The sequence below is a fragment of the Pipra filicauda genome, unplaced genomic scaffold (assembly GCF_003945595.2).
Source record: "Pipra filicauda isolate LSUMZ 115617 unplaced genomic scaffold, ASM394559v2 scaffold221_size1283894_pilon, whole genome shotgun sequence".
NCBI classification, from domain to species: Eukaryota; Metazoa; Chordata; class Aves; order Passeriformes; family Pipridae; genus Pipra; species Pipra filicauda.
This window is the reverse complement of record NW_024104334.1, coordinates 1214421-1239736: the sequence shown is the minus strand read 5'-3', so window position 1 is coordinate 1239736 and position 25316 is coordinate 1214421. Positions and strand designations below refer to the sequence as shown.

At 41.6% G+C, this 25316-nt stretch overlaps 1 protein-coding gene across 3 annotated transcripts in view; it reads right to left on the bottom strand.

Moving 5' to 3' along the window:
* Window positions 1–507: 507 nt before the first annotated feature.
* KCNH1 (potassium voltage-gated channel subfamily H member 1) overlaps window positions 508–25316 on the bottom strand; it is a 185095-nt gene continuing 160286 nt past the window's right edge. The window contains exons 11-12 of one of the 3 annotated variants that reach the window (XR_003541202.2): window positions 6298–7547; window positions 508–2633 (exon numbers count right to left, since the gene is read on the bottom strand). Coding sequence is in view for 1 of the 3 variants with exons in the window: in XM_027723757.2 (XP_027579558.1) it covers window positions 6699–7547 (849 nt within the window). In the remaining 2 variants the exon portion in view is untranslated. Of the gene's footprint in view, window positions 7548–25316 lie in introns of all 3 variants that reach the window. The other 2 variants (XR_003541203.2, XM_027723757.2) reach the window with 2 other exon arrangements.

Below are 25316 nucleotides of genomic sequence, written 5' to 3'. Positions count from 1 at the left end.
AGAAGCTTCTTTGATCTCTCTCTAGTACTGTGGTTGCCATAAGTTTTGTAATAGTTCTCAGATTTTGCAGTAGTGAACACGTCTAAAACACAGACCAACTACAGACACATGTACCCTCGGGATACGGAATGACCATTTCAGACAGGTCAGAGGCAGTCCTCTGGTGATCTCGTTCCTGCTCAGCAGATACCTGGCCCAGGCTGGGGTCCACGGTGCAGGACACTGCCTGGGGTGCCAAGATATTTGCTTTACAGAACACCTGAGTTCAGTTTACAGTGACCCTGGAAGTGTAAATCCCAACTGCACTGATACACAGCAGACGGAAATCTGAGGAAACAACCTGAATTGTTTACAAATGGAACAATAATATCACACTGCTCCACTGATAACACTTCAGTTACAAACCAACAGCAACAAAACTGCTAGCCAGAAGTTCTAGAGGGTAATTTAAAACCACCTTGTTGATCTTATAAGCACATATTCAACACATAGAAAAGCACACCAAAGCAACTGTAATGTATAAAATAGTTTATTACTATAATAAATAAAATTAAACTTTTTTTTTACAAATATTATTTGTGCTTGTTTAAAAATGTTGACTAGGGATATCATTAATGTAGGTGGCTGCATTTGTAACAGAAACATTCCCAGACAGTGTGCATACATACATACACACACTGTTTATCTACTGGCAGCTGCTTTGCTGACCACAAAAATAGTATCTACTCATTTTCTTTTTCTAGTCATGCTTCATTGAACAAAGTGACAAATGCAAAGAAAAAGAACCAAGAGTATTTGGTGGATTTCTGAAAGGATAAAAGCAAGTGAAGTACATTGAAAAGCGCCAAAGCAACTGCATTAGCTGCATATCAATCAAGTGTCCATGCAGTGGTGGCTAAATATTGGAACGCAGACAGGTCTCCAACAGATGTACAAATATTGATTTTATGTAGGTACGATACTATAACACATTCATTAGAAAACTTGGTATTTCTTTATATAGCAGTTCATCCTGATACAAGATTATTGAACTTCTTTCATCTACAGCTAAAATGATTCTTTTTCTATGTTAGTGGTCACAGATTTATTGGGAAGAAGAAAAAAAAATATGAGCCTTTCAGAACAGTTAGTGAAAACCTCAAACTGTTTTGTTAACATTAGGCATTTAGATCCAGTTACAGAGGTGTTCTGGGATTACACATCAAATATGTTTACAAAACACTCAACAATCAGCTTGAAACAAATTACAGCTGCAGGTAAATTCACATTAGCTTTGTTGAACTGTAAAAAAACATCTTTGAAACCAACACTTTTGCAGTATGATCGGTTGGCTCCCTGATGTACAAAAGTGTTTGGACAATAGCTGTGTCTCTTTACTTTATGAGGGGAGAGGGCTATTGGAGTAATTAATTTTCCTAATAAGAAGGCAATAAGTGGAGAAAGAAATGTGATTACCAGCAAGTGATTTCCATTAGATTTAGAAAGCTAATCAAAGTGCTTCATCTTTAGGCAACACTGTAAATACTACAGAACATTAGGAAGGAAGGAGAATGGAATCACAGTTTGAATTATATCACTTATGAAAGGGTCTTAAGGCTAAATGCTGGATATATCTTATTGCAAAAAAGCTATATTTTTATTTAATTGAATCAATGCTTGCCACAACAATGTGGTCAAAACTATGTCAGATTGGAGGATACAGTATTCTACTGTGCCTCACCTCAAATTTCTGGAGGTTCTCCTGCATGGGACTCTCTCTAAAATGTTTGTCTTAATGAATCATAAGTGCAGCTAACAGACTTTGTTATTGCCAATACACCTACAGAAGACTACGTGGAAATGAAGAATTAGGTAGAAGATGCTTTTTACCACCTAACACCAGGACAGGAAAGCAGAGGTGCAGCAACCATGTGTTATGCTGCCCATGAGAAGAAGGATAGGCTCAGCACCTTTGAGACAGCCCCTGGCACCAGGAAAAATAACTCCATTTATTCCATCATCTCTCTTGCAGAAGCCATGAGAAACACTACCAGGGCATCTTGGCTTCAAAGATACTGTGAGCAAAAAAGACCGGCTTATGAGCCTTATCCCCACCAACTAGGATACAGTGTTTTTCCAATTTCATGTGGATTTCTCTTCCTGACTATCATGACCCTTGTCAGATCTTCTCTTAGTCACACTATTTACTAGACTCACAGTATGAAGTTGAGGCCAACTAGAAAATTCAAAAATCATGGCCTTAAAAGTTCAACAGTTTACTAACAAGACACTAACTAGGACATTCTGTGGATGTCTACTGGGAAGGTTTAAGCTCCCTTCTTGAACTGGAATCATTAAATGAGGAATGTGCTTTTACTTAACAGAAATGCAATCCATAGACTCACTATACATTGATATTATATATATGTGTGTATGTACACGCATCTGCACAAGCGTAATCATACACGCTGTTTACATAGTAAAGACAAATTATGTACTAATTTTTTTCACAGATTGGTTAAGAGTGATTGAAAATATATCACCAGATAGTCGCAGTAAATATCTTGTTCAGTTCATTAAAGGGAAGTACTGTAGAAACAGAACATCACCTTCCAAGCTGTTAAACAGGGTGTTCGCTGGGATTCAGGGCAGCACTGTGAAAGAGATGTAAAGCAAGAATGGTGTTTTTAAAAGTATACATATAATACCAGACAGAAGTAAATGTATCTGAACATGGCAGGGGTGAGGGCTGTGTTTTGCTTTTTTAATCCTTTTTTTGTGCTGTGTATTCGTATTCTTTCTCACCATTCAAGCATGCACTTTCAGAAAGTTCTCATTTTACCAAATCATAACCCAGGCTGTTTTTCTCAACTACCTTCTTTTGACTGAAATTTAATTACACCATATATCAAAATGAAACACATCATCTCTTTTAGAATGGTGCAGGTTATTTAGCAGGTTGTTAAATGGTAGAAGCACTGTGCCAGAACGCAGTTAAAACTGAGGCTTTGGGTTTTTTTCTTATAGTATGTACAAGCATTTGTTTGTGAAGGGGCTGATTCTTATGTTCAGAGATCCTTCATTTCTAAGCTGGAATGTAATTTAGGTGAAAAGGCTTAACCACCATGTACAGAGAAACAAGAGAAAAAGAAAAGACTGACAAATAAAATGGAAGAACAAGTAACAATTATAGTGGGTACACGTGCTGTCCAGCCACAGGCATCTGAGTGTAAGGCTCAGTGGAGAAAGACAGATTTGTAACACAGGTGCTTTCAGCCACTCTTTAAAGGAAAAATGTCGCATCAGCAGTGCCTGGGCACCACAGCACAGGTCCAAACTAGTCTAAGGTTCAAAGGAATGACTAGTCCCAAAGTGGGCATGGATTTGTTCATTTTTTTTAACCACTCAGTAGCCCAGGGAATCCAAAGATTCCTAGATAGCTCATCCTAGATAGCATTTATTTTCAAATTCTCTTGCAACAAATACAAGTTACTGAAAGATGATGCACGCTCCTACCACTAGTTTTAGTGCCTGACAGTTCATAAAAATGGGCCTAATCTCGGTAACAGCTGTACACATCTGAGTGACATTGACCACTCTCAGGGCTGACATGGAGCAGACACCCTGAAGGTGTCATTGTAAGGAACAGAGTTTCTCTGCAGTTTCATGACCACAACAAAATTAAATTTGGCCTTTATCTTCAAAGACATTAAATTTTCAGTGGAATTCAGAAGTGTGTTGCAATTTTTAGAGTCTTTACAAACGGATAATGACTTTATAGGCCATTGTAAGAGTCTGAAAAAAGCCTTAGAAAAGGACTCGGTGCTGTGCCCACCCACTGTCACACGGGGTGTGCAGCAGTTCAGTATCATACTGAGCATCAGGTTACACAAGGAGCACCCTCAGAAAATGGGCAGTTGTCTGCCTTTGTTCACAGGAGTGGATTATTATTATAATTATGGGACTTCTAGGGCTGGTCCTGCCAAGATTCCAGGCTGGGCAATAGGCAACACCAGAATAACCTTTAGCATATCCCTGAGGGCACACAAAAATATCACCGAGAAACATCAATTCAGTATCAGCAACAAAGGGTCAGGTAACCTGCAACTGCATATTTAACTCTACGTCCGCACTGCCATTCTGGAAATAGTAGGCACATACTTAGGAGGTTGTAAATATTTCCTCCCTCGTCCACCTGGGATAAGCTAATGTCCATGTTTATCCAACTGCAGGTAAATGGGTGACACTTTCACAAAGGACTTGCTAAGACTTTCAGCCTTTTAAAAATTTATGAAGCAAACCAAGCATCAAGAACATCATGCTGGTGAGAAATTTGCCTGGATCAGAAAACTGACTCCAAGGCGGTCTCTAAAAACTTGCTGGAACTTCTGTAAATCAATTACAAATCCTTATATATCAGTACACCTGGGGTTTACTTAGGTGGAATTTACTGACAAAGGAGACTAAAAAAGAAAAAAATCTTTCAACAGTTTCTAACTGAAACCATGGACGTATGGGTTTCTTACAGCAGCCATGCCATAGCTGTTGCAGGTAACTGCTGCCACTTACAGTGATTAAAGCACCAAACACACAGCATGGCTTTGGTCAAAGAGAGACTTCCTCAGTGCTGTAGGTGTGCAATGCACAACTGTAAAAGACACCAGCTACCACTGGAAAAACCTAAACACGGAATCAAAAATTAACTAAGGAAATGGCATCTTAGTTTCAGAGCAACTCACCTCCCTACTGCCTTTTGTTGTGGAAGGGAAAAAGGTAACCTACAGATTTGATCCTGAGAGTTGTTTCTCAGAAACGTTTCAGTCCTTGGATAAGAATTCACAGTCTGTGGGCACTTCCATATTGAGCCAAGGTGTAAGACCCTAGAAAGTCAATCCTAAACCATCTGCTTCTGGACTTGTAAATGGTGGTGCTGCACTTGGAATAATCAGCATCTTTGAGAGCAAGGGCAGTTACTGCAGGAACAGGTATAAATACACTGACCACATGACCTGAGCTGGTAGCTTTGCACAGCATGGCCTCACCACTGTGCCAGTCAACAGTGGACCTCACACTTCCCCAGGGATGTCTGACACAGTTCTGCATTGCACCGTGCAAGCATCAGGCCAGCAGAAATCCTTTAAAGTGGTCGTTTTCCTTGCCTCTTCCGTACACAAATAAAATCTTCCCCCCAGAAAATCATGTGTTTCTTTGTAAATGACTTAGTACCATGGAAAAAGAATGAGCCTCAACACACACAGTGTTAAGACCTATTGCCATTAAAAATAAAAACCCATAAAAGTGTGGCACCATACTTCTGAACTCTAACCTACTGTTAAGCAGTGAACATACCAGATCAGTGGAGTGACTATACTGTGAATATACACCTATATTCCAAGGTGAGAACCCAAGTCATGATATGCTACCCTATATGAATAATGAAGAGTAGTTTTGGTAAAGTGCTTCAATCATCCTCCAAAAAAAGTTATGAAAATATAAGTTTTGGAAACATCTCCTTCTTTAAGAAGCAGATCTCTTTGTTTCCTTGCTACAATAGCACTTGCATACAGTAAGCACTGTATTTCTACCTCTACTATCCATTTGCTTCCTAGCTAGATTAGATCAGGAACAATACATCTGGATGTAGAGGAAAATGCCACAATCTAAAACTGTTAAAAATTCTGTGAAAGCCTTTGGCTACAATGAACGTTATCAAAACAGAAACTTCTGAATAATAATTTAACAAGAATTAAAAGAGCAAATTCTTAGCAAAACCAGGACATAAATGCCACAGCATATTTCCATCAGGAGGCAAATCTGCAGGACCTGTTAGTGATGTTCACAATACATTGTGCAGTAGGCTGCACTCAGGTACGCTGCACAGCCAACTCTCTGGCCTCCAGCAACTGGAGAGTTAAAAGCAAAAGTAACAAATGTTGAAAGACATCTGAGACAGAAGTTATGTTTCTGAAAAATCAGTATCCTTGATCCAGTAAATGAGAGTGTGGAAGTTCCCATTTATTAACAGATCTGAAATACTGTGGCTATTTTTGAAGATGTTGCTAAATGTAATTGCTTTAGCAATATGTCAGTTTGCAATTAAAAAATACCTTTTTTTTGTCTTATTAGCCCTTCCTTGACTACCCAAAAGAAACTTCAGTACCGAATAGCACTCAATCTATTGATGAGGAATACGTCTGCTACTGCTCTTTGCATTATTACAGATATATGAAAATATACTGTGACATCAAACATGCTGTACCGGTGACTGAGAAAGTGACAGCAGCAGCAACAAAAAAACCCAAAAAACAAACAACCCACCAAATGCTGAAAATACAAGCACCCTGGCAAGTGCTTGTATAGGCAAGCGAAGGACGTAAGGCATGCTCCAAAAACCTCAGAGGTCACCTGGGGCTCACAGCAATGGCTGCTGCTGTCAGAATCCTTATTCCAGCATCCCGAGGGAGAGAGGGGGAGTCAGGGGGAATGGGCACCAAGGGATAAAATAAAAATTTCAGAAACTGTACCCTTGCTGTCAAAAAGGCTTCAAAGTCAGCTGCCATCTTGACATGAGGTTGCAATTCCTGTTACCATACCTTTTTAGACAGAGGGAACATGCTTAGTGAACTGGCCCCTCGCTCACTTCCTAGAAAGGTTAAATGTAAAGTGTTAGAGGGCTGTTTCTTTGTTTATTGGTTTGTTTGTTTTGTAAAAGAAACACCTCAGCTAGCTCCAAACATGTCTTTTTCTGATTCTGGAGACTGGGGCCTTGATATTTCAAACAACTCCTGTGGCGACTGGGAGCTTCTTCTTGAGGTTAATATCCTAAGTATCTCAGCAAGCTGGTTTTCTATATTGGTCATTTTTGTGTTTAAAGCCTTGATGTCCTCTTTCAACTCATGTTTCACTTCTAGCATGGTGGCCTGAAGAGTCTGTTCTGGGATGGGATAAAAGGAGTGCTTGACCTCGGTGAGGACCGGACTGTGGTCCTGTGGGCTTCTCGTCTCCCCAGCGTTATCCAAGCGCAAGTCACTTTTTGTAATGCCACTATCACAAGAGTCTGTCTTCTTCAGGGTAGCTTCTCCCGAAGCTTTAGTTCTCTCTGGTAAAGTCTCCATGGACTCTGCTTTAGAGACCTTGTTCCAGTCTTCACCTTTCCCACAGGCTTCTTTGAATTTGGCCCAGCCTTTTCGTCGGGGGTAGTCCCCTGAGGCCTTACACCCTGCGTGGTCCGATGTTGGGGCCTGCAGCTTTGCCTGGTCGGAGGTCCCAGAGGTCGAAGCGGGCTGGTACGACACAGGGGTCGCTGGACTCTCCCGTACAGTCACTACGCTGGCTTTGACCACCGAGCGAGCAGAGGACTGCTCCCCTAAAGCATTGCCCTTTTCCACATCCAGGTCATCTGGATCTCGGCCCCTCTCTGCTGCAAGCCGCGCCTCCTTCTGCTGCCTGAACCTCTGGAACAGCCGGCGAACCGGGTGATCTGGGGGTAAGATCAGGGGTGCTTCGTTTTTCCTCTTCATCCTCTCCTCCTCTTCACGTTTGACATCGCTGATTTTCCGGAACACAATCTACAGGGGGAAAGAGATTTCATTCTGTGATTAACTGCACATTTGTTAAGGGGGAACACTTGGAGAAAGAATCATTTGAAAGAATCTGTTTTAACTGAGAAATGCACAACCTCTGCACATTTATAGCAACATTTTCAAATGTCTTATGTTGTGTGGAACTTGGCTTATTTCATTATTTAAGAGCAGACACAATCTATCTTATAACACCGGAAAGAAAAAAAGAATAGATTTCTCCAGTTCTGAGAGGTTAGCAAGGCAGTGCCATTGTAAATATAATGACCCCAGGAAGCTCTATTTTGTGTTAAAAGTGACTTCTCATATTTGTTTTCCCAACTCCATAGTTTAGCACCAAGTTTCTAATAGTACAGAGCCATTCCCATCAGTCTCATCTCAGAGTTCACTCACTGCAAAAGATCTGATATAGCTTTAGTGCACCTTGGCCACTCGTGGTGTCAGTACAGCAGAGATTACTCTGGACCCTTCAATGGCAGTCTGCAAAGCGCTTCTTGCCCTCCCTTCCTTCCCACATTCTTCTAGAAGCAATGTGCAGTTCAGGGAGGAGGCAAAGCTCAAGCCAGTCCCACAGCCAAGAGCACCAGGACAATGGGGGATGGGCTTTGCAAGACATGGGGAAGCTGTTCATGGCTTGATTACCTCAGAAGCTTGAAGCGCTTCACATCTTGATTTATTTATTTATTTCTATGCAGAAGGGAACATTTTTTGCACAACAAAACATTAATTTTCCATTTACCCTCCTAATTATATCTTCCTGAGCCTGTAGGCTAAGTGATCTCTGTAGGAGCAGCCTCTGGGTCTCACAGTACTGATCAAAGCCTCCCAGTGTCCCAACCTGCAGCCAGTCAATGTTTCTTCCTTGTATGCAATGGCAATACATTCTCTTCAAAAACTCCTTGAATTTTACATTGGTATTGATATTTTCTAAGCAAAAAACCCCTCCAGTGTGGCATTAAACAAGAAACAGTAAGTAGTCTTTGTCTGAAAATGAGAGAACCCCTAAACTGAAGTTTTCAATAACAGAGTGTAGACGATGCAGCCCCTAGCTTCTACTGAACACTGATACCTAATCTCTTTAGCTGCTTTTGGGAAAATCCACTCAAAGACCTTACAATCCATTGCAGAAATAACTTTCAGATTCAAATCGTTATTAGGAAATGTGTAAATAAACCCATCCCTCTGCTGCAGACAGATTTAAATTAAGCTAGAGCTAATAAGCACTGCTTCACTGGCACACACAAAATGAATGTTTCTCCAGACTCCAATGCTTCTTAACAGTTTTGTAATTGTGAAGCAGGGAAAAAACTTCTTAACAGTGCATCTTTGGAAGGAAGAAGTTGTCAGACTTGGCAGCATTTCCCAAATACAAAAGAATAAAATTAGCAGGAAGGATATTTTATTTCCAAGCTGCAATTAGGAAACTAAGTATGAGATAAGAATAAGAAAACAGGGTACTTGACAGTGTTTTTATTTTTTCTCCCCTCAGGAAACTCAGACTGCAGTGAGCTCAGTAGAAAGTGGACAAAAGCAGCACAATCCTTATGAGTGAAAGAACAGCACTCTCTGGGAAGGGAGGTTCAACGCAATCCTGCAGGCTAACGGCTTCCCACACACTGGCAGTCTCCCACTTTACTTGATGGATGAGTGTCAGCCCAGCATTAGGGCAACTGCCCTGCACGCCCTGCTAGAGCCGAGCGATGCCAGGTGGGATCTTGGGGGGTCACTCCAGCAGCATGCTGAGGCTGGCTCTGGAGGCACAAAGCCCCAGCAAATTAAGGCAGCTACAAGCCAAGTCAATTTGTCTCTGCAAAATTCTGTGTCTCCAAAATATTTCCTCTCCTGGAGTTTGTATGTTTGGTCCTGGTGTGGACATCTACATCCTATGCCAGGTGCAGTTAACAGGGCTCACATCACTTTGTACATGAGCAGGTTGTCTCAGTCTGACTTATGGATCAGGACTGTGTGCTTTCCTTAAATGCTCAGAAGGGATGTATGACGGGCTGGTGCAATTGTGACTCTCACAGGGCTGGCTCGACAGAGCTAGAGGCCAGGCTGCTTTGCCCAGTCTGTGTCTGGGCCAAGCCCTGCTCCACGCAGCCCATTCAGCACCTTGTGCAGTGGGGCACTTCTCACTCTTTAATGACTGGCTTTTGTAACATAAATGGGTAAGTTATTTGACAGAACCTGCCTCTGCTCCAGCATCATGCAGATGAGAGAGCAATGAGCAAGTCTCAAGCAATCACTTATTAACAGACCCATACCACTGCACCTCAGGCAGCTGGTAGCATGATCCCCCTGTTGGAGTACATGATAAACAAATCTACCAGCAAACACAAAAAGGTGAGCACAGACAGACAAGCTGTTGGTAGCACTTATCCATCCACAGCTTCCACTGCTCTCCATGGCACTGCCTAGGTGAACCCACCCTATGGGCATCCCATACTGTGGATGCCAAGTATGCTCTGCCATGATGAGCTGCCATCAGCTTCCCTGCTGAGTGGTGATCAGCCTCAGGACCCTGAACATACCTTCACTGCTTTGCCTTCAGGAGATCTGGCTGCAGCAGGAACAGGAATGTATGTGGAGGGAGCATTACATAGCCTTTGCCATGGGTAACTGCTACCACGCTAACGAGACCCCTGATTTCCATTTTCCACGTGAGGCCTTACACCAGCTGTGAGGGAAGTATACCACAGCAGCAACCTGCATGAGTGCAGAAATGCAACCCTCAGGTCTCCCATCCTGCCTGACATCTTTGACAAGTATGCATTTATGTGACAAGCTGCATTCATGCGGTGCAAGTCAAACCTATGCACATTTGCCAGGGGACATCACCTCCAGCTTTTGGATTGGCTCCTTTTAACTCCTAAGACAGTGGATAAATAGCTGTCAGAGAGCAAATTCTGTTTAGGGACCCCCGGCAAAGCTGTCATTTGTCTCCTTTTTTGCAAGTTCCCCGATGCCATATTTTCTTCAGACAGTTCCATATTTATGTATTAAGGAAACTATGCAAACCTCCGAAGTAATTGAAAAGACTTTAATTAACTCAATTTTGGAATGTTTTTCTGCATATTTTAAAGATTAAATGCAAATCCTTATAAAGAAAAATACAAATAATTTTTAAATGGACTGTTTTCTTACAAATGTTGAAGAAAACACAATTTTTAAGTGGTTAGACAGCTTAAGCAGCAGCTAGGTTATTCAGAAAATGTAGTTGTTATGCCACTGTATGTACACCTGCTCCCACAAGCAGTAAGAGTACAAAGGAAAAGAAAATAGATTTCATTTGTTGTAAGGAAGAGAAGTTTGGACTTACACAGAAATTTTCATGTGGAATTTGATAGGGCTACACATATGGATCTTAATGAAAGTTAAACCCCAAAATATTATGGCAAAGATCCCAAGACAGCTTTTCGAACAGTCCCTCTTTCTCTCTCCAAGCAGTCATTTCTGTCTGGGAAGGGATAGGGCTTTGTATCCTCAAAATCTCCTAGCCCATATATTATACATGTATGCACAAACACAGGGGACTTTACAAGTTATGTAGTTCTCCATAACATCGTGCTCTTCAAGACCTAAGCATGCAGAAAAAAATCTAGTGGGAGCATTTTAACAGTATGTCAAGACCAAAATATGAACAAAGAACCAGAATTGAGATGAAATAACATGAAGTTTAAACACCAGGCCTAAAACTGTATATTTCACATGTCCAATCTCAAATCTCATTTCATAATTCCATTTTTATTAAAAAGGTGCTGAATCTTGTGCCTCCACAAGGAAGCTTCCCAAGATACCAGAAATTTGAGTGTTGTGGAGATATCAGCCTAGATTTGCCAAAAACTTGAAAAATAGCTCTGTTAGGCACAGATTCTTGCAATCATACAAACATTTAACCAAGGCAAGCAGTTATGATGACTCAATAACAATTTTGTTTTTTTGATAGTGCACTCAGAGAAGTGGAGAAATGTGACAACACATTCTGGTGCACTCTTGCTCCCATATGTCCCCACAGACGTACGACAGCACACTCTCTGTGGCCACATTCCTGCCTGTGCATGAGCCCTGTCCATGGAAGAAAGGCTGAGTTACACCTGGCATGTTTCCCTTTCCTCAGTATTAAGTAGTTGGGAAGATGAAGCCTTAAGTAAGTTTTGGGGAAAGACTCTGTCTCTTTTTAATCATCACGGAATTTTCAAGTTGTATTTGTAGAATCAATGCTTTTAGAGATTAAGGTCAAAGTATTAAAAAATTAGGTGGACATAAATGAATACTTGAAATATCTTACTTGGTTGTGGAATGTGGAGTGCCCAGCAACTGTTACATGGATTTTACTGTGCTCAGCACTGAAACCCAAGCATCATTTAAGTAACACAACCTGAACATTATTCATGAATATGAGTTTCATAATTTCTTTATGATAAGACCAGAATAACAGATGGCAATGTGACCTCCAGAATAAGGCAAGTCATAGGATTGCTCTGAAGGCATTCCTTGAGGGGAATATTTTTACCACTAGATTGCATCTTTCAGAAAAACACCTGGTTTGATGGTAACACAGAATCCATCATCACATCTTGATGAAATATTCCTTTATTTTTTGATTCAAGACTAAGTTTCATAGAATAATAGAATAATAGAATCATAGAATGGCTTGGGTTAGAAGGGACCTTAACGTTCATCCAGTTCCAACCCTCTGCCATGGGCAGGGATACCTTCCACTAGACCAGATTGCTCAGAGACCCATTTGACCTGTTCATGAAAATTCTGGGGATGGGGCATCCATACCTTCTCTGGGCAACCTGTTCCAGTGTCTCACCACCCCCATAGTAAATTTCTTCCCAATATCTAATCTAAACCTATTCTCTTTCAGTTTGTAGCCATTCCCCCTAGTCCTGTCAACACATGCTCTCATAAAAAGTCCCTCTCTGTTTTTGTTGTAGGCTCCCTTCAGGTACTGGAAGGCCACAATTAGGTCACCCAAAGCCTTCTCCATGCTGAACAATCCCAATTGTCTCAGCCTTTCCACACAGGAGAGGTGCTCCATTCCTCCAATCATCTTGGTGACCCTCCTCTGGACTCGCTCCAAGAGGTCTATGTCTTTCCTCTGCTGGAGAACCCAGAGATGGACACTGCCGGCCACGCTGCTTTGGATGCAGCCCAGGACAGGATTGGCTTTCTGGGCTGCCAGTGCACATTGCTGAGTCATGTCCAGCCTCTCATCCACCAGCACCCCAAAGTCCTTCTTGGCAGTGCTGTTCTTGATCTGTTCATCCCCCAGCCTGTATTGATACCAGGGTATCAATATCAAGGTATCAAGGTCCTGTACAGTGACCTAGGTACAGGACCTTGCACTTGGCCTTGTTAAAGCTCATGGGATTCCCCTGGGCCCACTTCCTGAGCTTGTCCAGGTCCCTCTGGACGGCATCCCGTCCTTCAGGTGTGTTGACAGCACCTCTCAGCTTGGTATCATCTGCACATTTGCTGAGGGTGCACTCGATACATTTGTCTATGTCATTAATGAAGATATTAAATAACACTAGTCCCAGTATAGACCCCTGAGGGACACCACTTTTCACGATGTCCACTGGGGCTCTGAGCCATTGACCACTACCCTCTGGATGTGACTGTCCAACCAATTCCTTATTCATCTAACAGTCCAGCCATAGAATCCATCTCTCTCCAATTTAGAGAGGAGAATATTGTGGGGGACCATGTCAAAGGCTTTACAGAAGTCCAGATAAATTACATGATCACAGAATACTCTGAGTTAAGGGACGCATGTGAATCATCAAGTCCAACTCTTAAATGAATGGCCTATATGTGGATCAAACCCATGACCTGGTGTTAATAACTCAGCATGCTAAAACCAACTGAGCTAATCTCAGGTTCATCTGTAATCCTTACCTTGTCCGCTGACATAGTCACTCTACCACAGAAGGCCACTAGGTTGGTCAGGCAGGACTTGCCCTTGGTGAAGCTGTGCTGGCTGCTCTGAATCACCGCCCTGTCCTCCTTGTGCCTTAGCACAGCTTCTAGGAGGATTTGTTCCATGATCTTCCCAGGCGCAGCGCTGAGTCTGACAGGTTGGTAGTTCCCAGAGTCCTCCTTTCTATCCTTTTTTAAAGATGGGTACACTGCTTTTTCCAGTCACCTGGGACTTTACCTGACTGCCATGACTTTTTAAATACCATGGAGAGTGACTTGGCAACTACATCCACCAATTCCCTCAGGACTCTGGGATACATCTCACTGGGTCTCATAGACTTACATATATTTGGGTTCCTCAGGTGGTCATGAACCAGATCTTTACTTACAGCAGGAGGGACTTTGCCCCCCAGTCCCCATCCTGCTTCCCATCCACTCAAGAGGTGTGGGTAAAGAGGCTGCTGTTGAAAACTGAGGCAAAAGTTGTTGAGTACTTCAATCTTTTCCTCATCCATTGTGTACCAGTTTTCCAGCATTGTTTATCAGGGAGGATAAACAATTTTGGTTCCTTGCTCTCTCATAAAGTTAAGAATTCACTTCTAAAAATGATTCTAGGGTCTTATGTTTAAAAATCTCTACAGAAGTATTACATCCATTCAGCTATGACTGTAAAGTATTTAGAAAGTAGTATTACTAATATGAAATTTTCAGTTGAACTCTAAGCTTTCCAATTTTAACTCTTTGCAGATGTTTCAATTATTTTCTACCTTCCAGTATCTTTAATAGGCAGCGCTCAGTGCTTAAATTCTCACTCTCATTCAGAGCTAGAATTAAATTGTAGAATTTAATTAAAGAAGTCTGCATGCATTCAATAGCCAGGCAAATTCTTGGTAGAGAAAGCCATTAAAGGCTATAAAACAGACAAAACTGGTATCCTGCTCAGGAGTTAAAAGTATTTGGAAGCAGCAAACAAATCTGTAGTAAAGTGCCACATACAAAAGCTTTGTTCTTATTGCCTCCTTCAACATTCCTAGGCAACCCTAAATAATTACATAGGCCAAATCTGGAACAGCCGCATCACTCACTACTGAGGAAATGTTCCCAATGCAAGCGATAGAAGAAATACCAGAGGGAAACACATCACAAGAAAATACAATAAAGGCTTGAAAATCTGAACCTTAATCATTTGAGCAGACTGCTCAGTTATTTCAGACAAAGGTTTACCATTATTATTCCCTTCATTTGCATATGGGGAGAGGCAGGACCAACAAGCCACTAGTGTGTAGTACTACGTAGATTTGACATCACTTTGGAGCTTCCCTAGGTTTGACTGAAACGCCAAAAAATGACATGTTGCTTTGGTACAATAGGGAAGCCCACTTGGTGCACACAGGGAATTAAGAAGTCCACTGTCTGTAGCTGTTCTTGTAATGAACAGCCCACTGAGGGGTTTCACCACCTCTGAACTGTTCATGAGCCCTGCTAGAATGACGCTGCCTGCCAAATCAAGGCAAGTCATATTATTTACTTCTCCTCACACTACCAAGAAGGTAATCAACAGAAAGGCAAGGCAGAAATACTGCAGCAGCAACCATATTCTCGCCCTATGTGCCATCACTGCATGATACAGGCTTAAAGACCAGGGGATGCTTCATTTAAACACATTGTGAATATACTGAAAACCTTAACCTGTCAAATGCTAAAAACGACCTGCCTGCATCTGAAGTGGAAAGGATCTTTTGGTCTTGTGCAAAAGCATCCAAATTTCTTTTCAACTTTGATTTGTAAGGACTGATCCAAGACCCACAGGAATAGATAGAAATACGGATTTCATCATGTTTTTGAATCAAACTGCCATCATGGAGTTACAATTATGAGGCTCCCAGCCACAAAGCTGCTGCTATTATTAGCTCTGCAAGCTTCCCTTCTTTCCACCTCTATAGCATGCACAAATACTGCAAGATTTGGCAGGTCTTCCTCAGCATTAACAGCAAGTAGCATGGCAGCCTTTTTCTCTGGTGCTTAATAATTCTCTTTCACAGATACAGAAACATTCACAGAGTCTGGAAGTGCCAGATATCACAAACAATTAAAAGCTTAAAATTATTTCATACAGTGCCCACAGAAAATGAACTTAAGCGTGAGGAAAACAATCATGAGAAGGCATTTATTATTACACAGTCCATCTAGGATCTGCCAAGAACTGATGAAAATATCTTCAGGCTGATGTTAGTTCGATGAAAATTGGATCCAATCTTTCTTCTTTTTTTATTTTTTTTCTTTCAAGCGAGAGGGGAAAAAAAGGAAAAAGACAGAAGACTTGGCAATAAAAATGGTTTTGACACTGATGTTAAAGAAACCAAAGTTGCATGTGATCAGTGTAGGGTACAATGATGAAGAATCCCTATTGCAGGTGTCAGGGGAAAAGGTGGAGAATGAAGACTGTGTCTTTTGCAATTATATGTGATGGCTTGTCAGAAAGGAGGGAATTACTGGTTCTACCTTCTTATAAAATACAGGAGCAACATTGCAGGCTTATGAAGCTTCCCACCAATATCTGCAAGGGATTTCACTTCCATTATCTATTGCCATAGACAATTGCTGGGTTAAATGCCAGTCTTGGTAGTACCTCTGGGCTGTGGAGGTGGAGAAGTACACAGGTCACATTTCTGACAGGTGAGAGTGCAAATCCCATTATACAGCTCAAGTTTCAAGGCACAATCCTCAAAGTCCACATACCTGCTAAAGGGCTGATGCAGATCACCCACTGTAGTCCCATGTTGTTTTAGCTTTGACCCTGGGTTTCGGCATTGTGCTGAAATGCATTTGTGCATGAGACTTAGGGCCGTGCAAGGAAAGCACAAGTACGCAGTAATGTTGTGGATGGCATTAAGTGCTTTCTAGTTTTATTTGTTACAGTAGCAGAATTTGGTTTCTGCTTCTGAAGAGGAATGGTTTCCCTCCAGTTAATGCCACATCCCTCCTGGGCAATCCCAAACATCTCTAGTTTTGATTAATAATCTGAAAATTTGAAGCAAACTAAGATTCAGAAGGTCCTGGCAATGGGGCTGTAAAGGTGTGCTGGTACCAGGAGTGCTGGTATTGGCAAACCTCAGGTACACCTGGGAGACACACAGCCCAGGAGCCAACACACAGACGGACACAACGCTTTTGCCCCTGCAAGAGGCCTTTGTTGTCAAGGTGGGGAGTCACCCTGCCCTTCAGACAGAGCAGTACCTACTTACTTTCCAAAAAACTAGACTTCTGGATCATTAATATACAAGTGTTTGGAAGAGACACAACTTCATAATTTCATGAGCATCCATGCTATCCAGATGAATAGAGGGAACAAGAGTTTTAGTCTATACAGAACAACATCTGGGCTAAATGTTACTGACATGAGCACTACCAGCTTCAGCAGTACTGAAGCTCTTCTCTGTGACAGCCTGCTTTGTAGCCTAATTACAAATTCTAGAAATACCAACTCAAATATTAGCATTTAATCATGTCACTACTAGTTACTTAGAAGTTCTGCACAACTCAAGACTCTACTCCTCTATGTCAAACTCCTTGTTCTAATCCATGTTTACAGGCTGAGCTAGTGTTGAATGAAAAAGAAAAAGCTTTCACAAAAATACTACTGAAAATAAGACAGAATTATGTTCAAAGCAATTAGTGGAAATAAAAGAGAAAACCTGCCTGATCTACAACAGACTCACTAGAGGGTTTTGAGGCATCAAGAGATCTCTTCCCCCAAATAGGCTCTAAAACATTGTCATTAGTAAACTTTGACAACTACACAACTAAAACTAAAAACCACACTGATCAATAGTTCAGATAGACACAATTATAGCTCATTTAGCAACCTCCTTGACTAACATAAAAAGAATGCAAGAGTAATATGAAAAAAACCCATTAAAATATATATTGCTAAAGATCTAGAAATTCATTATTTCTGAGATGAAAAGTAGCTGTTACAAACAAATACGTGATGTGCAGACAAGAGCTTTGGGGAAATTATGCCAGCAGATTGGAGGAATGTTATACCCCGAGAACTACTATGTCCATCAAGATGCGAAATGCTCTGTAGAAACTTCTTGTTTCTAGTACATGAGGAAAAAAAGAACGTTTATTCTTTTTGACAGCCAAGTGTCAGCAGTTTCTAGCAGCAACTCCTATAAAATACTATTTTCATGTTTGTTTGGTTGGGTTTGGGTTTTTTCCCTTTTTTTTTTTTAGCACATGGGGTACTTTTCTAGCTGTGTGCACATGCCAGACACCCAAACAGTTCATGTAGTGTCATCTTTTATTCCAGATCAACATAATACCTGCATTCTTGGGTAGATAACATTACCTCAAAAACTGCTTTAAGAAGAGCCCAAGGCACAGCAGGAACTTGCCTCTCTGTCACCTAAATTACAACTATACAAAATGTCATATAATCTGTACAACGTGCCTTCTCAAGAGTCAGAGTCTGTTTCTCCAAGCTCCCTGTGGCTTGCTGCCATTTATTAAGTGCTTCCTGAAAGAAACCAGGCAATTTGTGAGAGTCAAGGATTTGAGATTTTTTTTCCCCACCTCTAACTCAGACATGATTTCACTTGAGATCTGAAATGGATGCAGAGGTTGTAGAGCTGAGAAAAGCAATGATGTGTTGAGGGAACAGTGAAATTATATAGTTTGTTTTCTGTGATTACATTTTAGACACTAGCTTGCCATTAAGATAATTTCCTCTTAGCCACTGTCTTCCTTTCATGTACTTTTTTCCCTCTGTTTTCACTTATCTGCTTTCTGTATTTAGGCTTACAGTGATTGACAGGTATTTTACTTTCCAAGAGAGAAATCAAATGTATTTTCAAATGTATTCAAATTAATCAGAGCTTACCAAAAGCTTACGAGTCATTCAGCTACCTTCGAGTGCCCACTCACAAACCAATCTACACAAATACAATGCTCATTGTCCCCAATGCATGAGGCTTGTGCAGCTCTTGAAATTATAAACTGACAATTACATTATGCTCAGATGAAAGTTCTCTGCATAAATTGCCTAAGATAATGTGAACTCTTCTTCCTGTGTTTCTCTCTAAGTTAACAGACTTAAAGTTTAGCTATCATATTGAAGGAAAGCAAACTAACCTGCAGCTTTATATAAAAAGAGAATAAACTGTCTACCCAAGTAGGTGGCCCAGTATGGCTGCACAATCCAAATGCCCAGTGCCACTCAACAGGTCTGTCCTTCTTGTGTTCAAGAGTTTGGATAGCATTATGTGAGAAGAAAGCAAACTATTAATAACTGAATGAGAATGGCCAACAAAAAAATACATCGCTCACCATTTCCCAAAGCAGCTGTCAAATCCTTTCAGCCCTAACTAACAGCCAGGAGCTTAAAACCTTGAAGGCAAGAAAACAGCTGACTATAGTGAAGTGTTTCAGACCTTCTCATTATGGGCTCTCCTCTAAGCTAGCAGTTCCTAGGAAGACATCTCTGCCAGTTTCCCACAGTCCAGTTGCAGCTGCTGCTAAGTGATGGCCCCTCTTCCTTGTCAGTTGTCAAAACTGAAAGCTGACTCCTGTCTGCTAAATCCACAGGTGAGCTAATTAAAATAGCCAAGAACTGACTGATTCCTCCAAGTAACTTCACAGAGAATCATTTAGAACTGTATTTCTTGATTTTGTTTCAGGTATTTTTCTTCTTTGAAAGCAGACACTTAGATCCCATGGCAAATATAGATCAAATACTGACAGAGGTAGATGCTTTCTGTCTTATCAGTATATTTCACTCACACCTCTCCAAGAGTTTTACAAAAATTTCTCAATCCTCTGAATAAGGCCAATGCCATTATTTTTATTGATTACTTACATAGCAGCCATGCTTAAGGTTGTGTTAGGCTTTCAGTTTATACATGCACACAGCCAAATGCCATTATTCAATGAGGCAAAATTGCATGTTTCATGGGAAAACATCACAGGACCAGCCCATATTGCAATGTCTGATGTCAGCCAGACAAGTATTTATCAGCAGTTTGAATTGTTACTTGTGAGAGACGTCCCTTTCTGTTACAAGTGGTGAGAGTTCACCCTTACAAGTTTCAGATAGGAGATCTTCAATAAAATTTGTCAAGAGAGTTGTGATTTCAGACACACTTAACTTAAACATTAATGAATTTCTCCTGAAGAAAACAACTGCTCTAGAAGAAGAAAACAAGGACAATTCAGCACGAGAGCATTGTTTCTCCACAAGCAGACTGAAATACTAATTTTTAAAATATTAATGATCATCTGTATTCAAAGAATGGCAAAGTTAGATCTGAATATTGAAAACCTCTACATGCCTTTTACCAGGAGCAGTAGGAACTGCAAACTCCAGACTTCCTGACACTGTCAAATGTGAGTCTAAAAGCTGCCTTTGACCCAGTATCACACCTCACCCTCTGCCATACAGATACAGGCAGATATGCATTCACAATGCTTCATTCATCCCCAAATGCCATTTCAATCATCATAAATTCAGACTGCATTTGCAACCACTTTTGTTAAAAGGTTTTGTTTAGAAAAACTGTGCTTGCTTCTGACTCTTGGACACTACAGTCACAGTGTTGTCTCCTTTTTTTTTCTGAGTAATTGAGAGTACTCATAGACAGCTGAAAGCAAATTCCTGTTTCCCCTCTGCCAAAAGGATCTGAACACACCTTTCAGGAGTATGGCTCCGGTCACCAGCCAGCACAAAAACTCCAAAATGCACAGAGTTGCCATGAGGGAAGCTTTCCTTCCCCTTCCCTCCCTTGCCAAAGCTGTGTACTGGTGACGAGGCAACTGCTGCAAGTGAGACACAGGTCAGGATGGCTGAGGTTACCCTGGGGAGAGGTGCTCTTTCAGCTCAGATACATACACAATAGGCATTCTGCCTTCCGTGCTCCAGAGCCACTCAAGAGATAGTGTTTCCATTTGAGTCAAACAGGATGGGCTTTTAAAACCAGGGATTGGAACCGAGGTCCCCAAGCTTCCTTCAGGCAGGTGACAGAGCTGGTGCTCCAGCCTGGAGACAAACACCCTCACCAGGGGATGGGATCCCCAAGTTCTGACTCCTGCTTTAGCAAACACCCTCACCATTGGCTCAAAACAGAAAGTCTCAGTTGGAGAGATGATGCCGCCTGGATAGCAGTTTGGATCTGGATATCCAGATCCCCTTGGATAGTAGTTTTACCATTCTCTTCATCTTCTCAAATCAGTGAGAAAAATTAACTTCATGAACCTGAAAACTATCCCGGTTTTATCTAGTAGTTCCCCGCTTCTGCTTTGCAACTGACCTTTCATTTCCCCAAACTAAAATGTTTCATTTCATCTAACAGACAGCTTTTCATTTAAGCTTTCTCCTCTTCTCCTGTTTTTCCACTTCACTGAGGCAATGCAAACCATCCAATTTTCATTTGAGAGGCAGGCAGGTTTAAAGAGTTCAGCTGTAGCTTAAGAGAGGCAGAGCACAGACTGTATGTCAACGTGGTTACATGCTTTTAAGTGATCAATAAAACATTGATTGTTTAACCATAGTGCTTTGCCATCTCTACCTCTTCCATGTTCTAATGTCACATTGGACTAAACTTAAATACCTGGGGTGACATCTCCTTGCTTCCTCCTAAGGGACACTGTTAAAACAGTTTTCTCCTTGAGCCACTGTTCTGAGATGAGAAAAGAGAGAGACGTGACACAGAGCTTGCCCTTGAATAAGCTGCCTCTCTTCCACTGGTAATACTGGGACAGTAAATCTTAACCTTTAAGCATCACTAAAATATGATACATTTTGAGTTTCAGAGTTGTATGAGTATCCAGGAGAAGTCACCACCAAAGCCATATCTCAGGTTAGGAGTGCACCAAAGCTTTGTAATCTCAGCTTAACTCCTCCTCACACTGCGTCACAGGCTCTTTAGTTCCCTATGTGCATTTACGGTTTATATTTACATAGAATAATCGTCTTTAAAAAAAAAATCTGTTATGACAAGGATTGTATGTGACTACAGTGTACAAATTTGTTTAACTGCTCAGAATTAAGTAAACGAGTCTTCCTGACTCCATGAGAGCTCTCCTCTCCTTTCTGCTCTTTCTTATGCCTTTGCAAGACATCTAGTCTGCAAGAATTACTAGTCTCAAAACTACTTACATTTGTCCAGGTGCAAAGATGTATGATCCTACACCACAGGCATAGGCTGAGACATTAAAAATATATATCAAGAAAAGGAAACTATTTCCTTAGCAACTGAAGACTGCAGCAGTTAAGTACATGTAGAAATAATATGAGAAAGAAGAGAGTATTTCAATATAGTGGAAACTGTCATCTAATGGAGAATTCTATTTTGAGACCAAAAAAAAAGACAGTGTTATTCAAGATAATGTTAGTCATGGAACTAAACTCAAGCAAAGACAACAGCAGGTATGGCCCAGTGCATCACTGAATCTGAGTAAGCAACGCTTAGATTGACCTGTTATGTGTGCCTACCTGACAAAGACCCAGCTGGGCAATCTAACAGAGAGCTCAGAGAAAATAAAAGTGTTTGCACTTGCACCAAACAATGCTGAAGAACCTCTTCCTGGCATTGTTTTCAGCTAAGAGGCTACAATCCTCAGAAACACAAAGCAGTCATCATTATACAACCAGCATCAGTGACCAAAAGCTGGATTTTGGCAATAGCTTCAGCATCCCGCATAAATGAAAAGTACTCTTAATCTTTCACGTAATGACATCCTAATCAAATGAACTGCTTTTAGGACCATCACCCGTACTGCATAATAACCCCATTTCTCATGGGAACTCATCCATCAGTTAGGATTTGCCACACAACTTCTGTGTGCCCACTTCCCTACTGCAATCACAGCTCAAGAGCTGGTGGACCCGAGCCATCATCGTGTCTTTCTAATCACAGACTATCTGGGGGCTGGGAAGGACTAACAGATTTTAGAGGACTCAGAGGCTTGTCAAAGATCCATCTCATCCCCCGCCCCTGCTGTCCTCTCAAATGCCCCTTAACTCTCCCAACATGTATCTTTATTACCACTCTGCCAACAGCACGAATTTATATCAGGCTTTATCTGTCTCTGTGCTACTGATGCACAGGGGTCTCACTGCAGAGGTTTTGGGAAAAAGGTTCATAAAAAGATGCTACAGTCCTTTCAGACTTCTAGCAGGTTTTTCAAAAGGCCACAGGACCAAACATTTTATCTTGAGATGAAACAGCACAACTCAATTCCTACTACTCCTGGCATATTGACCCTGCTGAAGCAAGCCTATGGCATACACACACAGCTGGGCTCACCTGCACAAAGCAGGTTTCCATTATTTTAATTTATCCATTTCCCAACACTTTGAGCTACTATTATATGCTAAGTAAAATCTAGAGAAACTTTAAAGTTCTGACTTCTACCCTTCACTTCCTGATTTTTATCTAATGCTGGACTTTCTAGCAAATATTTAACTACAAAGGCACAGAAGGGGCAAAGAGATGGTGCATTCATTATACCAGCACACTGGCAAATTTGCTTCATATTCAGATGGAAACCATTTGGCTCAGAAGCAGAGTTGCATAGTAAATCAGCTGTAATTTCCATTATTCTCATTGTGCTATAGGGGCATTCAGCCCAAAACGCCTGTTTGGCTGAAGTGGATGGAACTACCAGGCAACTGCCTGGATTCAGCTTTTGTCCTTCAGTGACAGAAGGCTCTAGAAAATGCTGTCAAGGAGGGCTTGGCAATGCTGGCAGAGATCATTTAATCCCCCTGAACTCTGAAACCTGCTCACTTATAACTTGGATCTGATGCCAGGTCTCAGGACAAGAGTCCCCCTGGCAGGATGCCAGTACTGGAGCATCTCTTGATGTGCCGCACACTTTCTTTGCAAGGAAAAGCTGTCCTCTATCTCAAGTGGTGAGTAATGAGCTGACCCACTGTGCTTCTTGCCTGGGTGGCTGTATCCATGCTCAGAGCAGAGCCCTCAGGACCACCAGACCCACAAGCAGAGGGTGACACGTCGACATGCAGGGCAAGGGTGATGTCCTTGCTGCAGGGCAACACTGCAGGGAGCGGGGAGACAACATGCTCAAGTGCTCTCACTGCCTCTAAAAAGTGGCTGAGAACAGTAAATACACTGCCTGCCTTTGCTCTGTCAAAGTCAAGTCTTGCATCAAAAGAGGTCAAGAATTAAAATACTTGCCAACTGTCTTCTTCTCTCTCCGCTCCCCAAAGTTCAGCAGCATAACAGTCAGGGCACAAAAATATTTTTCCACCACACAGAGCTGAACCTGCGAGGTCTCTTTCTCATGGGTAGACAGTAGGAAGTCCTGGATATCACCAGTTTCACCTGCAGTCCATTTATCTCTAACACAGTGCCAGGCACTAAACTTCTTAAAAGAGCTTTCCAAAAAAAAATTAAAAGAAATGTATTTGACCTCTCAACTCTTAGAAGGCCTTAAGGAAGACTTGTCAGAAATGTACTGTGCTGCCAACCATGTGCACTGGGAGGAGTGTGAGCCATGTCACTGATATCTGGTGCCTGGATGGGTGTGATGAACAGGGTAGTGGGAGGTCTGCAGGGAGATGTGCAGACCTTGGCAGAACATGAGCTCAGCTGCTGACAGGCATCCCCATGTAGACAGATGCAATAACTTCCACAGCAGCCCCAAGGGTATAAAGTATGTTTCACTCATGGTGTTGGACTAAGTGAAAACACTCTTTGAACAAGTGGTGCCCAGGAATCTTTTCAATTTTATTTCCAAATTCACTTCTTTCCCCTCAAACAATCTGTCTTACCCAGTTAGAAAAAGCCCAGTCCAGCTGCTATTAGACATTTCTGCAACAGGAGAGTTTGCCAGATCCAGCATTTCAAACAGATTTTGTCTTCTGTACTCCTTTTACTTAGCATTTGCCATTTCATACATGACTTATTAGGAAATAAAGTATGTGGTTTATTAATGAAGAGGATTATTTCTAGAACATTAGTTTGCATTAAAACAGCTAAATTTCAAACTGATGCTCTTCAAAATCATCATCCTTGGAATACTATAAGTTGAAAAGCTGTTGCTTCAGTAAGTCATGCAATTTTCCAGCATTTATCTTAAATATGACCTGTTCTGCAAGCCAGTTGCCCCCAGCACACTCTAACTGGAACTCAGTTTGCTGAAAATAAGTTACAACAGCATCATCTGATTTTTCTTGCTTTGCTTTTTAATACACGTATATAATCTGCATCCAACCTTCCAATCTTGTTCAGGTGCAGAAGATCCTTTTAACTTTGGTATTAGGCCTTGTGAGAGGCCCAGGTTTGTTGTTAAGGGGTGTAGAGCTGGGTGTGAACAGCTGGCTGCCTGCTGCTGGTCTGATGTGCAGATCCAGGACTCAGCAGAGGCTGCACTGACAGTTAGCTCAGTCAAGTTACTTCACAGGGCATACTGTAACTATTCACAAACCTCATCTTTGCCCAACTCAAGAGAACAGGATTGCCCAGAAGGAAGGTTCAAGTTTTTCTGGTTTAATAGATGTCTGGCATATCATATTGCATTTGATTATCTTCTTAAGTCCATAATCTTCTGGATACATCTACCATATCGAAGCTTTGAAGAAGCAGTCATCAGGTAGACAATACAGTTTAGATAAACAGGAGAATACTTTTGCCTGTACCTTGGAGGCAGGGAGAACCTAGGCTCATCTCTGCATCACATCCAGCTCTGAAAACACTTGGTCCTTGTGCCTGTGTTGGTTATTGAAACTGCATCTTGCCAAGTGATCTCCAGCACTGGTGCTAAAGCAATGAGTCACTCTCAATTGCCCGAGAATTTCCAAGGCAT